At 42.7% G+C, this 13,838-nt stretch overlaps 1 protein-coding gene across 10 annotated transcripts in view; it reads right to left on the reverse strand.

Annotated features, from left to right (window-relative positions):
• rapgef1b (Rap guanine nucleotide exchange factor (GEF) 1b) overlaps window positions 1-13,838 on the reverse strand; it is a 203,660-nt gene that overhangs the window by 53,306 nt on the left and 136,516 nt on the right. For 5 of the 10 annotated variants that reach the window (XR_011588156.1, XM_070863841.1, XM_070863843.1 and 2 more), the window contains exon 11: window positions 10,469-10,639. The exons of the other annotated variants lie outside the window; for them this stretch is intronic. Coding sequence is in view for 4 of the 5 variants with exons in the window: in XM_070863841.1 (XP_070719942.1) it covers window positions 10,469-10,639 (171 nt within the window). In the remaining variant the exon portion in view is untranslated. The remainder of the gene's footprint in view (window positions 1-10,468; window positions 10,640-13,838) is intronic. 10 annotated transcript variants of the gene reach the window in all.

Below are 13,838 nucleotides of genomic sequence, written 5' to 3' on the forward strand. Positions count from 1 at the left end.
TTGACAGCGGAAGGAGCATGCGTCAACCCAGGCTCCCCAGCCACCCTTTCCTTCAACCACTGTCTGCCCCACCTGTGACAGAGACTGTAAGTCTCGCATTAGACTCCGCGGTCTCCCGAGAACTCACTTTTAGAGTGGAAGCAAGTCATCCTCGACTCCGAGGGACTACCTATGATGATGATAACATTGGTGCCCGGTCCAGCAATGCCTCGATTGAAAAGTTCTTATTCTGGTTTTCATATCCCTCTATGGCCCTGCCCCTCCTCATCTCTAATATCCACCAGCCCTACGATCCTCCGAGATCTCTGCGCTCCTCCAATTCTGGCCTCTTGTATATCTCGTCACTCCACCATCGGCAGCCATGTCTTCAGCTAAGTAGGCTCTAAGCTTTGGAATTCCCTCCCTAAACTGCTTCTCGCTCTCCTTTTTTAAGACGCTCTTTAAAATTAACCATTTTGACCAAGCTTTTGGTCTAGTATCTAATGTGGCTCAGTGTCAAATTTTGTTTGATATCGCTCCTGTGAAGCATCTTGGAACTACATTAAAGACACTATATAAATGCAAATTGTTGTTTAACTTAACGTTGCCCCTGCGTGAAACGCATCAACCTTAGATGTGCAAATTAATATGAAAGCTTTTTTTGGGAGGGTAGGTTTTGAAGGGTGCATCATTACTGGCACAATGTTAAAAGTGATTAGATACTCGTAAAAAAACTATTTATTATGAATGATAATAATTAAGCCATATTCAATTAAAGGTCATGGTCATTCGCTCAAGAATGATGGTGGATACTACCCAAGTGAACCTTCCACTGGAGAACTTGCACAGCATTCAACGTAACTACTTTCCAACCTCATTGCCATGATCTGCCCGAACATGGTCTGGAACGAACATGCAGCAGGTATTCTACGAGGTTAAGTGGTGCCAATTAATGTCTACTGTAGCTACTGAATCCAGACTGGCTGGAAAAATATCATGACAGTTCGATGCAAATGTCAGGACCCCTCCATTGTGGTTGACACCATCATCAGCATAGGCAGTCCCTCGGAATCAAGGAAGACTTGCTTCCACTCCTGAAGTGAGTTAGTTGGTGGCTGAACAGTCCAATAATGAGAACCACAGACTCTGTCACAGATAGTTGTTGAGGAAAGGGGTGGGTGGGACTGGTTTGCCCCCATGCTCTTTCCGCTGTCTGCGCTTGATTTCTGCATGCTCTCGGCGATGAGATTAGAGGTGTTCAGCGCCCTCCCAGATGTTCTTCCTCCACTTAGGGCGGTCTTTGGCCAGGGACTCCCGGGTGTCGGAGGGTATGTTGCACTTTATCAGGGAGGCTTTGAGGGTGTCCTCTGCCCACCTTTGGCTCGCTTGCCGTGAAGGAGTTCCGAATAGAGCACTTGCTTTGGGAGCCTCGTGTCTGGCATGCGAACAATGTGGCCTGCCCAGTGGAGCTGATCAAGTGTGGTCAGTGCTTCAATGCAGTAGTTGACATGGCCCTTGGCCGTATTTGTCCCATTTCCCTCATTTCTACTCTCACCACTTCACTCACTATTCCTCTCCCAGAACCACAATAGGGTTTTCCCTTGTCCTCACCTTCCACGTTCAACAGATCATCCTCCGCCATCTCTAGTGAAATGCCAACGCATCTTCCCCCACCCTGTTCAGCATTCCTAAGGGACCGTTTACCCCTATCCCCACCCCACCCCCCCATCCACATCATTGTCCATTCTACAATTACCCAACACCCTCTCCCCTTCCATAGCACCTTCCAGTGCAAGCGCAAGAGATGTAACATTTTTCCTTTTACCTCGTCCCTTCCCTCCTTCTAGGGCCTCAAACATTCCTTCCAGGTGAAACAGCGACTTACTTGTACTTCTTGCAATTTAGTATACTGTATTTACAGCTCACGATGCAGTCCCCTCTACATTGGGGATAGTTTTGCGGCACACCTCCATTCAGTCTGTGTAACCCCGAGCTTCCGGTCGCCTGTCATTTTAATTCTCCACCCCACTCATGGCCTCTGTCCTCGGTCTCTTACACTGTTCCAATGAAGCTCAAAGAACAGCACCTCATCTTTTGATTAGGCACTTTACAGCCTTCCGGACTCAACATTGAGTCAACAATTTCAGATCATTAACGACTGCCCCAATTTTTTCCTGTTGGTAATGATTTTGCTATTCCCATTTATACCTCCTCTAGACCCATCTTTTGTTTCTTTACTTGTCCCATCCCCTTTTGCCGCGCACCATCATCCCTTATGTCATTTAATCTCTCCTGCCTTCCATCCTATCACAGGCCTTCCATTTTGTTCTTTCCTCCATCCCCCCCCCCACCCGCCTCTGTACTTGCTTAAAATCCGTTACATCTCTAACTTTTTCCAACGATGTCTCCGCAAGATCCTACAAATCCCCTGGGAGGACAGGAGCACCAACATCAGCGTCCTTGTCCAGGCCAACACCCCCGGCATTGAAGCGCTGACCACATTCTATCAGCTCCGCTGGGCAGGCCACATAGTTCGCATGCCAGACACGTGACTCCCTAAGCAATTGCTCATGCGGAGCTCCTTCATGGCAAACGAGCCAAAGCTGGGCAGCGGAAACATTTCAAGGACACCCTCAAAGCCTCCCCAGACACCTGGAAGTCCCTGGCCAAAGACCGCCCTAGGTGGAGAAAGTGCATCCGGGAGGGCGCTGAGCACTTCCGCGTCTCAACGCCGAGAGCTTGCAGAAATCAAGTGCAGACAGCGGAAAGAGCCACCTACCCCTTCCCTCAACTACTATCTGTCCCACCTGTGACAGGGTCTGTGGCTCTCGTATTGGACTGTTCAGCCACAAAAGAACTCACTTCAGGAGTGGAAGCAAGTCTTCCTTGATGCCGAGGAACTGCCTATGATGATGATGATGATGATGACTTGCTTAAAATCGGTTACATCTCTAACTTTTTCCACTTCTGACCCGAAATGTTAACTTTAGGTGCTGCCTGACCCAAGTATTTTCAGCATTTCCTATTTTTATTTCAGATTTTCAGCACTCGCAGTATTTTGCTTTTGTAAGCTTACACGAAGTCTCAATCACTGTCTTCAAAAGATATTCTTGTGACCACTTGTAATTTAGATGCGACACCTCCATCTCCTTGACTATGCAGTTTCTCCTCCCTCTGCCTTGTACACTTCTCCCCTTATTCTTTTACGAAATTAAGCTTTTCAAACATTTATAGACTGCAGCCAACATTTGTGCACTTCCTAAAAAAAAGCTGTCTGACAATACATCATTTTACAAATATTTTTTAAACGTAATTTGTAAATGTGCTAAATTATTCTCACAGTATAGTTGTTCTGAAAGTCTCCAGTGTATGTTCCAATTTACAAAGTTTAGAAATAGTGGCATTTTTTGATACACAAGTTTGTGTGTGTTATGATCTAGACAGATTATTAAAAGCACAATTATGACTAAATGCTCTGGATTTTGAACTAAAGGGGCTCACTTAACAGAAATGAACAAAAAAGGGCAGAAAATCTGCACTCTTAAACTAGTTATCTTAAAATAATCAGTCAGCACTCAGGTAACGACTTAAACACAACAGGCTGTTGGTCAGTACCAACTGTTTTTGGCAAGCGTGGTCTGTGACTAATGGCGACAAATTAATTAGCAATTTCTCATACACTACTTATCGTATCTAAACAAAATGCATTTTACAATCCAGTCAGCACATTAGTTAAAATAATCTTATTAATGCAATAATTAAAAAAAACACAGCAACTCTATGTACCTAAACCCATCGTAATCGCCAGTTAACCAAGGCAGCTCAACCTTCCTGTGCCAATTTGAAGGTACCCAGTTGCCACAGTGCCATGGTGCACTAATATGGTGTTTTTTGAGTGTAAATAGGAATTTTCCCTGCAACTCCTCAAATGCAAATTCCTAATTTGAGCTGGGAAAAAAACCATTGGAGGAGCGTCAATCTGCACCACCTTCAAATATTTAACATCTCAATTCATAAGCAGCATTCAACGAGAGCGGTTAGCAATTCATCACCCGTGTTCCAAAGTATTGGACAGTAGAAAAAGGGGATTTTTTTTGGGGGGGGGGGGGGGGTGGGGGAAAAGAGAGGGAGGGAGAATAAATTTTCAATTATTGGGGTTTCAACATAAGAACATAAGAATTAGGAACAGGAGTAGGCCATCTAGCCCCTCGAGCCTGCTCCGCCATTCAAAAAGATCATGGCTGATCTGGCCGTGGACTCAGCTCCACTTACCCGCCCGCTCCCCATAACCCTCAATTCCCTTATTGGTTAAAAATCTATCTATCTGTGATTCAATGCAATGTTCCAGAGATATTGGCTTTAAAAACACAAACAGAACACGAAAAATTATTAAAATTTACAACTGCACACTAAATAGCACGTCAAGCAGCTCAATTGGCTATTTCTCGATGGTGATGCCAGACACCATAATCTAACACCAGTGCACTATTCCACTTTTAAAAATGAAACGCTTAAAATGGATGAGCAAACAAGTTCACAGATGTAACAAGTTATAGGGTACTGCAATTTCTGAATTGACCGCATTTTTCTTTTAAGTACATTAATTTGTAACCACTTCTAACTTGGCAAAATATTAGGGTCAAAATGTACAGATGACACAATTACTTAAAAAAAACAAATACAGTGGTTATTTAGTTATGGGAAGGTAAGTAAGTATTTTCAAGGAAAAAAAGCTTTTGAAAAAATCCTACCAATTCATTATTTTAGATTAAGTCAAGAAACTAGAAATTAATTTAGTGATCTATTGTCTATCCCCACTACAGATTATGACATCATATGATCCCAATCCAAAGAAACAAAATGACCGGCCTTCAGCCGCCTGCCTGGAACAGCCCTAGAATGTTTTGAATGCAGTCACTTGCTGGGGCAAGAGTAGAGCATGAATCACACAAATAAAGCATGTCATTAATTATCTCTCCAACTCCACATATGTTGCCTATTCCCATGAGCCATGACAGCATGAACTGTGCTAGCAAGAATCCTTCTGATGCCGGTTGCCTAGGCTTCAATGGCACTGGTATTTGGCATTTTCTAAAACCTTTGAGAGAACTTTATTGAAGAATGTTTTGCTTTAGTTACTTATTCCACTGGCTTTGCTGAAGACATTTGAAATATACCAGTCACGAGGAAATATTTCTTCAGAATACAAGCTCTGTTCCCCGAATGCCCTGTGCACAAGTACAACTGGTGGTATAATACACAATTTAAAAAAAACTAACGTCCCAGGTTCATTTGCTAGTCTATGCTGTTAGTTGTTTTCAGCTGAAGGGTCTAATCTGAACCTTGACCTGTACGTACACTTAATGATCCAATGTTTTAAGATTGTAAGAATAGTCGAGTATTTTTGACCCAACATGGCTCTTCTCAATGACTGTTTGATAAAAGCCATATTTAAAATTAGCGCTGTTGGATTTTGCTCAATAGACATAATCACAAAGATGATTTAATTTCAACCTGCATTTAACCAGCTTCAACTTCAAAAGGTTCATGGTCACAGCACTTTTGGATTAATACATTCAAAAAGTTTAATGTTGAAACGTTTAGTACTGACTTGTTAATCACGTGCAATTAGTTAACTGCTCACCACTGATGGAAGATTACAGGGTGACTCAGGAAGTGAAAATACCCAGTCAACACATCAGCTGGAGGCAATTGGCTGAAAAATGGTTGCCCAGAAATTAACTGGTTGAGCTGACCACTCAGTGGAGATCCAATTTTGCAGGAGGAAGGTGAAAGAGTGACCAGGAGAATTCTGGGAGGAGCTGGGAAGGTCATAGTGTTTGAAATGGAATGATGGGAGGTTGGAGTGAAAACAATGGAAAATCCTGCATCACGGAAGACAATGACAATGGCTTTGCATAATATATATATGCAAAGCAAATTTTATATATATTTATTTGCTTGAAACCCATGGCTGAATGTCATAGAATAGTTATATAGAAGCGGTCTCTATTTATTTACAGTATGCATTAAAGAAACCAGAAAAGATGTCATATTTTGGATATGTTCCACAAATATAGCACTTCTGAAAAGGTTGTGATTAACCTAACAAAACAGTAGCCTTTCACTGTCATGTTCCCCCATGCTAACAGCTCATGTTGCATTATTGACAGTTTATATATATATATATGTGCATTACAAAGTAGAGAAACTCAAATGGAAAAAAAAAAAAGAGGCTTTACTTGAACAATAATAAGTAATTAGCTAATTTCACAATAAATTGTGTGGTTCAGGAATCAGGATCTCCAACAAACCGGCTCTGGGGGAGGTGGGACCAGTACAAACCGGACGGTCTGCACCTGGGCAGGACCGGAACCGATGTCCTAAGCGGAGTGTTTGCTAGTGCTGTTGGGGAGGGTTTAAACTAAAAAGCAGGGGGATGGGAATCTATGCAGGGAGGCAGAGGGAAGTAAAAAGGGGGCAGAAGCAAAAGGTAGGAAGGTGAAAAGCAAGAGTGGAGAGCAGAGAAATCAAGGGCAAAAATCAAAAAAGGCCACATTACAACATCATTCTAAAAAGACAAAGTGTTAAAAAAACAAGCCTGAAGGCGGAGTCTCAATGTAAGGAGTATTCGTAATAAGGTGGATGAATTGACTGCGCAGATAGCTGTTAACGGATATGCTGTAATTGGGATTATGGAGACATGGCTCCAAGGTAACCAAGGCTGGGAACTGAGCATCCAGGGGTATTCAATATTCAGGAAGGATAGACAGAAAGGAAAAGGAGGTGGGGTAGCGTTACTGGTTAAAGAGGAGATTAACGCAATAGTAAGGAAGGACATTAGCGTGGATGATCTGGAATCTATATGGGTAGAGCTGCAAAACATCAAAGGGCAGAAAACATCAGTGTGTACAGACCACCAAACAGTAATAGGGAGATTGGTGACGGCATCAAACAGGAAATTAGGAACGCGTGCAATAAGGGTACAGCAGTTATCATGTGTGACTTTAATGTGCATGTTGATTGGATTAACCAAACTGGTAGCAATACTAGAGAAGAATTTCCTGGCATGTATAAGTGGTCCCGGGCGGGGGGGGGGGGGGGGGGGGGGAGGAGAAGAGTCGCCGAGGTCCCGGGGGGGGCGGGTCGGGTGGGAGGAGCCTAATTCACGCAGCCCCAGTGAGGCCATTCGGCCAGGGCTAGGGTCTGCGTGCTTCGGGGCCCTCCCACAGTTTTGGGCGCCTGGAGCGACTGCACATGCGTGCCCACTGTAGCGCGCATGTGCAGAGGTCCCGGCACTGTTTTCAGCGCAGGGATCTGGCTCCGCCCCATACAGCTCGTGCTGCGCTGTGCCCAGCTCCAGAAGACCTGCAGGGAATCAGAGAATAGGTAAGTTTTTTTGAGGCGCACTTTCTGGCGCGAAAAATGGGCGTCCAGCTCCAACTTGGGCCCAATGGTCCTGAACTTAAAGGAAATTTTGATGGTAGGAGACATGAATTGGCTAAGATAGACTGGAGAATGATACTTAAAGGGTTGATGGTGGATAGGCAATGGCAGACATTTAAATATCACATGGATGAACTATAACAATTGTACATCCCTGTATGGCGCAAGAATAAAAAAGGGAAGATGGCTCAACCGTGGCTAACAAGGGAAATTAGGGAAAGTGTTAAATCCAAGGAAGAGGCATATAAATTGGCCAGAAATGCAGCAAACCCGAGGTCTAGGAGAAATTTAGAATTCAGCAGAGGAGGACTATGGGTTTAATTAGGAGAGGGAAAATAGAGTATGAGTGTAAGCTTGCAAGGAACATAAAAACTGACTGCAAAAGCTTCTATAGATATGTGAAGAGAAAAAGATTAGTGAAGACTAATGTAGGTCCCTTGCAATCAGAATTAGGTGAATTCATAATGGGGAACAAGGAAATGGCAGACCAATTGAACAAATACTTTGGTTCTGTCTTCACTAAGGAAGGCACGAATAACCTCCCGAAAATACTAGGGGACCGAGGGACTAGCGAGAAGGGGAAACGGAGGGAAATCTTTATTAGTCGGGAAATGATGTTGGGAAATTGAAGAGACTGAAGGCCTATAAATCCCCAGGGCCTGATAGTCTGCATTCCAGAGTACGTAAGGAAGTGGCCCTAGGAATAGTCGATGCATTGACAGTCATTTTCCAACATTCTATAGACTCTGGTTCAGTTCCTATGTATTGGAGGATAGTTAATGTAACACCACTTTTTAAAAAAGGAGGGAGAGAGAAAACACGGAATTAGAGACCTGTTAGCCTGACATCGGTAGTGGGGAAAATGTTGGAATCAATTATTAAAAATGTAATAGCAGCTCATTTGGAAAGCAGTGACAGGATCGGTCCAAGTCAGCATGGATTTATGAAAGGGAAATCATGCTCGACAAATCTTCTAGAATTTTTTGAGGACGTAACTAGTAGAGTGGATAAGGAAGAACCAGTGGATGTGGTGTATTTGGACTTTCAAAAGGCTTTTCATAAGGTCCCACACTAGAAATTAGTGTGCAAAATTAAAGCACATGGTATTGGGGGTAATGTATTGACGTGGATAGAGAATTGGTTGGCAGACAGGAAGCAAAGAGTGGGAATAAACGGGTCCTTTTCAGAATGGCAGGCAGTGACTAGTGGGGTGCTGCAGGGTTCAGTGCTGGGACCCCAGCTATTTACAATATCCATTAATGATTTAGACAAAGGAATTGAATGTAATATCTCCAAGTTTGCAGATGACACAAAGCTGGGGTCCCAGCATTGAACCCTGCAGCACCCCACTAGTCACTGCGAGGAGGACGCTAGGAGGCTGCAGGGGGATTTGGACAGGTTAGGTGAATGGGCAAATGCATGGCAGATGCAGTATAATGTGGATAAGTGTGAGGTTATCCACTTTAGTTGCAAAAACAGGAAGGCAGATTATCTGAATGATGACAGATTAGGAAAAGGGGAGGTGCAACGAGGTCTGGGTGTCATGGTACATCAGTCATTGAAGGTAGGCATGCAGGTACAGCAGGCAATAAAGGCGGCAAATGGCATGCTGGCCTTCATAGCGAGGGGATTTGAGTATAGGAGCAGGGAGGTCTTACTGCAGTTGTACAGGGCCTTGGTGAGATCACACCTTGAGTATTGTGTGCAGGTTTGGTCTCCTAATCGGAGGAAGGACATTCTTACTATTGAGGGAGTGCAGCGAAGGTTCACCAGACTGATTCCCGGGATGGCAGGACTGACATAGGAAGAAAGACTGGATCGACTAGGCTTATATTCACTGGAATTTAGATGAATGAGAGGGGATCTCATAGAAACATATAAAATTCTGATGGGATTGAACAGGTTAAATGCAGGAAGAATATTCCAGATGTTGGGGAAGTCTAGAACCAGGGGTCACAGTCTAAGGATAAGGGGTAAGCCATTTAGGACTGAGATGAGGAGAAACTTCTTCACTCAGAATTGTGAACCTGTGGAATTCTCTACCACAGAAAGTTGTTGAGGCCAGTTCATTAGATATATTCAAAAGGGAGTTAGATGTGGCCCTTACGGCTTAAAGGATCAAGAGGTGTGGAGAGAAAGCAGGAATGGGGTACTGAAGTTGCATGATCAGCCGTGACCATATTGAATGGTGGTGCAGGCTCAAAGGTCCAAATGGCCTACTCCTGCACCTACTTTCTATGTTTCTATGAAATGCAAATGAGACTTTGCAAATTTCATGTTTCGCTCAGATATCTGTTTATCAAAATAATATAAATTTCATGGCAAAGGCAGGTAAACGATATAAAATAAAAATCATTTTTTATTAGACTGTAAAACATTTATTCTGCAAACAGCCAAGATGGGCAACCCATTCAAAATATGCAGATTCTGCATCCATCATTGTTACATAAAGCAGGATAATTGATAGGAAAGCTTACAGGATTTCGAACAAGGCACAGCCAAATCTTCTTCCTCTTCCCACAAGCCTCCTGATCCCTACATCCACTACATTTTGCGTTGAGTACTAAAGGCTCTCAGAATGCAACCTTATTGCATACAATACCTGCAATTCTTTGTAATATTATAAAGTTTGGAGTCTGTGTGTCTGTCATTTTATATATGAACATTCTTTCAGTCACTCTGCCAACATGAAATTTCAGTTGCGAGCACAAAAAAAGATTGTGAGAACTCTGCAGTTTTGAAAGGCACTCAACCTGAAACTAGTTATCCAATGTAATGATAACTTCGGTTAGTAATCTGGAGCAAAACCCTCCTACCATTTTAGTGGCCTAGCTCCAATTCAGGAATTGCAAATAAAAATTCTCAATCACAAGTTACATCACCACAGACAAACAACCAACATGTGATTCTCAAACCGACGATAATGCAGTTTTAAAGCCCAACTATTACCGTTCAGTCTGACCTCTCCTTTTGACTAGCTGAGGCAGATGGAAGAATGCTCACACAGGTGATCACAAGACGCAAGCTTTAGCAGCACACTCACCGAAGATGAAGATAAGGAGTTGTGACGACTCAGGAAGGAATTGGAGACGGACATGCTGATACTGGTAGCAGTATTGGCGTCGTCAGGCAGGATAAGCACCTTCGACTGATGAAGATAGAAAGAGGAGGAGAAGGAGGAAGAGTAGGAAGATGAAGCAGCAGCATAGGACGCCTGCTTGGAACATCAGTGGAGAGAGAGACACACACACAAAGAGATAGAGACAGAAACCGTCAATAGTAAAGGGAACAAACTACAACTTGGAAGATATTTCGTGTTATTAAAAAATCAATTATTAAGCCTGAAATACTTACACAACCACGCAGATTAATTTAATTATATTTCATTTTTGATACTTGCAGTGGTTCCACTAAATGTCACAGGTGGTGCTCAGTAGATGCTTGGGTGCAGTATTTCATGTAGAATTTATTTAAATTTTACTGATGAGTCACCTTTGACATTTTTTCAAGGACAGAGTCTCTGTTGAAATAGTTTCTACATGTGGTTTTATCTACACAGCATACCTTTCCATGTTAATCAATTTATTCTCAGGGTCATAATTGTTCACACAAATAATGCTGATCAGAAAAAGCAAATGACTCACTTTTAAATGCTGGATTCTTCAAATTATCTTCCACAGACCATGAGCAATCTAACTGGCTAGAATCACTACTGGTGGAGGTCCCTTCAATCCTGTATCAAGCAATCTTTCTTTTGTATAACACTTACACAAGTTCTATCCTTAGGTTTTTTTCAACTAAGGGAGGTAGCTAGTGCAACTTGTTGTAAAAACCCTAAAAGCATGGATTCAGTCTTTTTAATAGTACAGTCATTCTTTTAATTTATTTCAGTCACCCCAATCAGCACAAGTCATTCCCAAATTTTAAAAAAACTGCTCCCCAATTTCTGTTGATACTATTCCGTACACTAGACATCCAATTCCTTTGGAAAAGTGCTTCCTCTCCACACCTCCTCCAGGTTGTTTGGCAGAGATCAGGAATTCATTGTTTATTCATCTGAATATAATTCAGTGATGGCAAGACTACATTCGGAGAGACTGTGACGGGCTCCAAAACCAAACATATGAAATGAATCAAAAAAAACAGCAACATCAAATCAGAATATTTTTCAGTGCCCAGACATTCAAAACAAAAGCACAAGGCATCTTGCCTTGAAAATAAGTGTAAACTGTATAATATCTGCATTACTGACAATTTTCTGCAGTCCTTCACTAGTTAATGGACTTAACTGTGCTTGTGTGCTGCTGGTTAGAGCTGCCAATTTCAACTGTTTCATTTGTGTGTGGTAAGCTGCAATGATCAGCTACAGCTGCGTAGTATTTCACTGCATAGTGAAGTCTATCTAATCTTCCTTGGTGGAACGTCAATGGTGGTACTGCAGGGATAGGGGTGGGATTGTGCGTTCTTTCCTTTGATTGGTTCAAAGATGAAAAGCCCGATGACAAATTTGAACTTGGTCAACCTTACTTGGCAGACTCAGTAATCGGATAAGAATCTCACAATCTTACAGCACAGGAGGCGGCCATTCGGCCTCGTGCTTGTGCTAGCTCTTTGGGGCACAGCCTCAAAATACGGGGGAGCCAATTTAAAACCGAGTTGAGAAGGAATTTCTTCTCCCAGAGGGTTGTGAATCTGTGGAATTCTCTGCCCAAGGAAGCAATTGAGGCTAGCTCATTGAATGTATTCAAGTCACAGAGAGATAGATTTTTAACCAATAAGGGAATTAAGGGTTAGAGGGAGAGGGCGGGTTAAGTGGAGCTGAGTCCATGGCCAGATCAGCCATGATCTTATTGAATGGCGGAGCAGGCTCGAGGGGCTAGATGGCCTACACATGTTCTTATGACCTATCGAATTAGCCTCACTTTCCTGCTCTTTTCCCATATCCCTGCAAATTTTTCCTTGTATATCTAATTCCCTTTTGAAAGTTACTATTGAATCTGCTTTCACCGTCCTTTCAAGCAATGAATTCCAGATCATCACAACTCACTACGCAAGAAAATTTGTCATCTCCCTAAGTTTCTTTTGCCAACTGTCTTAAATCTGCGTCCTCTGGTTGCCGACCCATCCACCAATGGTAACAGTTTCTCCTTTTTAAACTATCAAAACCCCTCAGAATTTTGAACCCCTCATTAAATCTCTCACCAATTGTCTCTGCTTTAAGGAGAACAATCCCAGCTTCTCCGGTCTCTTTATATAACTGAACTCACTCATCCCGGGCCAGGAAGATCTGCAGTACTCCAGGGCACTGCTGATAACTGGCTAGCCAATCCAGGTTCCTTTTTTGGGAGCTAGAGGGGTAAACCTGCCACTGGGGCTAGGATTCTTCCCACGCCACCAGAAATAAGGAAACCAATACCCCTAATGAACAGGATGATCCTGACTGATCATGCAGCTGGAAGCTTACCAGTGATCTGTGCTGGTACGCTGGTTAAACTCAAACAACACTGTCTCTTGGCGATCCCTGAGCATTTGGCACATGCTAAGAATGCGCACCCCATATCAGAAACTGTGGATTTCTCTAATTTGGCTAGAATGATGCACGTGTTTCTATGTATGCCGAACACCTGGCTTGACAAAAAAAAAAGGAAATCTGGGTGAAACTAAAACAAAGTTGTATAATCAAAAATTCTCTTAACATGTAAATAAAAAAAAAATCAGGAAATCAGAAGTATTTTAAAAAAAACGTATTTACCTTCACAGTAAAAAAAACAAACTTTAAACTCAAGTGTTTGGCCAGAATCGTGCCCCTGCACTCCAAACTCATTGGACAGTCTCCAACGCTGGTAGACTTGCCTGCCACTTGGTGGAGCTTGTGTCAGTTAATGTCATGTAAACATGCTTGGGTCAACAGAGAGTATGGTCGCTTCCCCATATACTGTTTCAATAACTACACTATTTCAGAAGTATGATCCGTTCACTATAGCAGATTCAATGCATTTAGATGAGGAAAGACGGGAGGAGGCTCGAGTGGAGCATAAAGGCCGGCATGGACTGGTTGGGCCGAATGGCCTGTTTCCATGCTGTATATCATAAGTAAATGTTTGTGCTTAGCACAAGTGTAGACTGCTGTGTCAACGTATGTACAGTGCTGTTTTACCAAACAATTGTCAGAAATCTAGACTTCATTGTCCTGTTTTCTGAAGAATGTAAATTGCTGGTTCAATTGTGACCCACAGCACTATAGCTGAATACAGGATCATAACTTAAATGGTTTCTCTGTAAAAACCTTCTATTCAAAGTATTCAAATTCCATATTTACAGCCAGTGTCCTAACACTTGGTATATTAAATACAATAAAGCAGCTTCTAAATGGAAAGTGATGAAAGTTAAGGCATTGCATGTACATGAGCAAT

This window comes from Pristiophorus japonicus, chromosome 20 (assembly GCF_044704955.1).
Source record: "Pristiophorus japonicus isolate sPriJap1 chromosome 20, sPriJap1.hap1, whole genome shotgun sequence".
Lineage (NCBI taxonomy): Eukaryota > Metazoa > Chordata > Chondrichthyes > Pristiophoridae > Pristiophorus > Pristiophorus japonicus.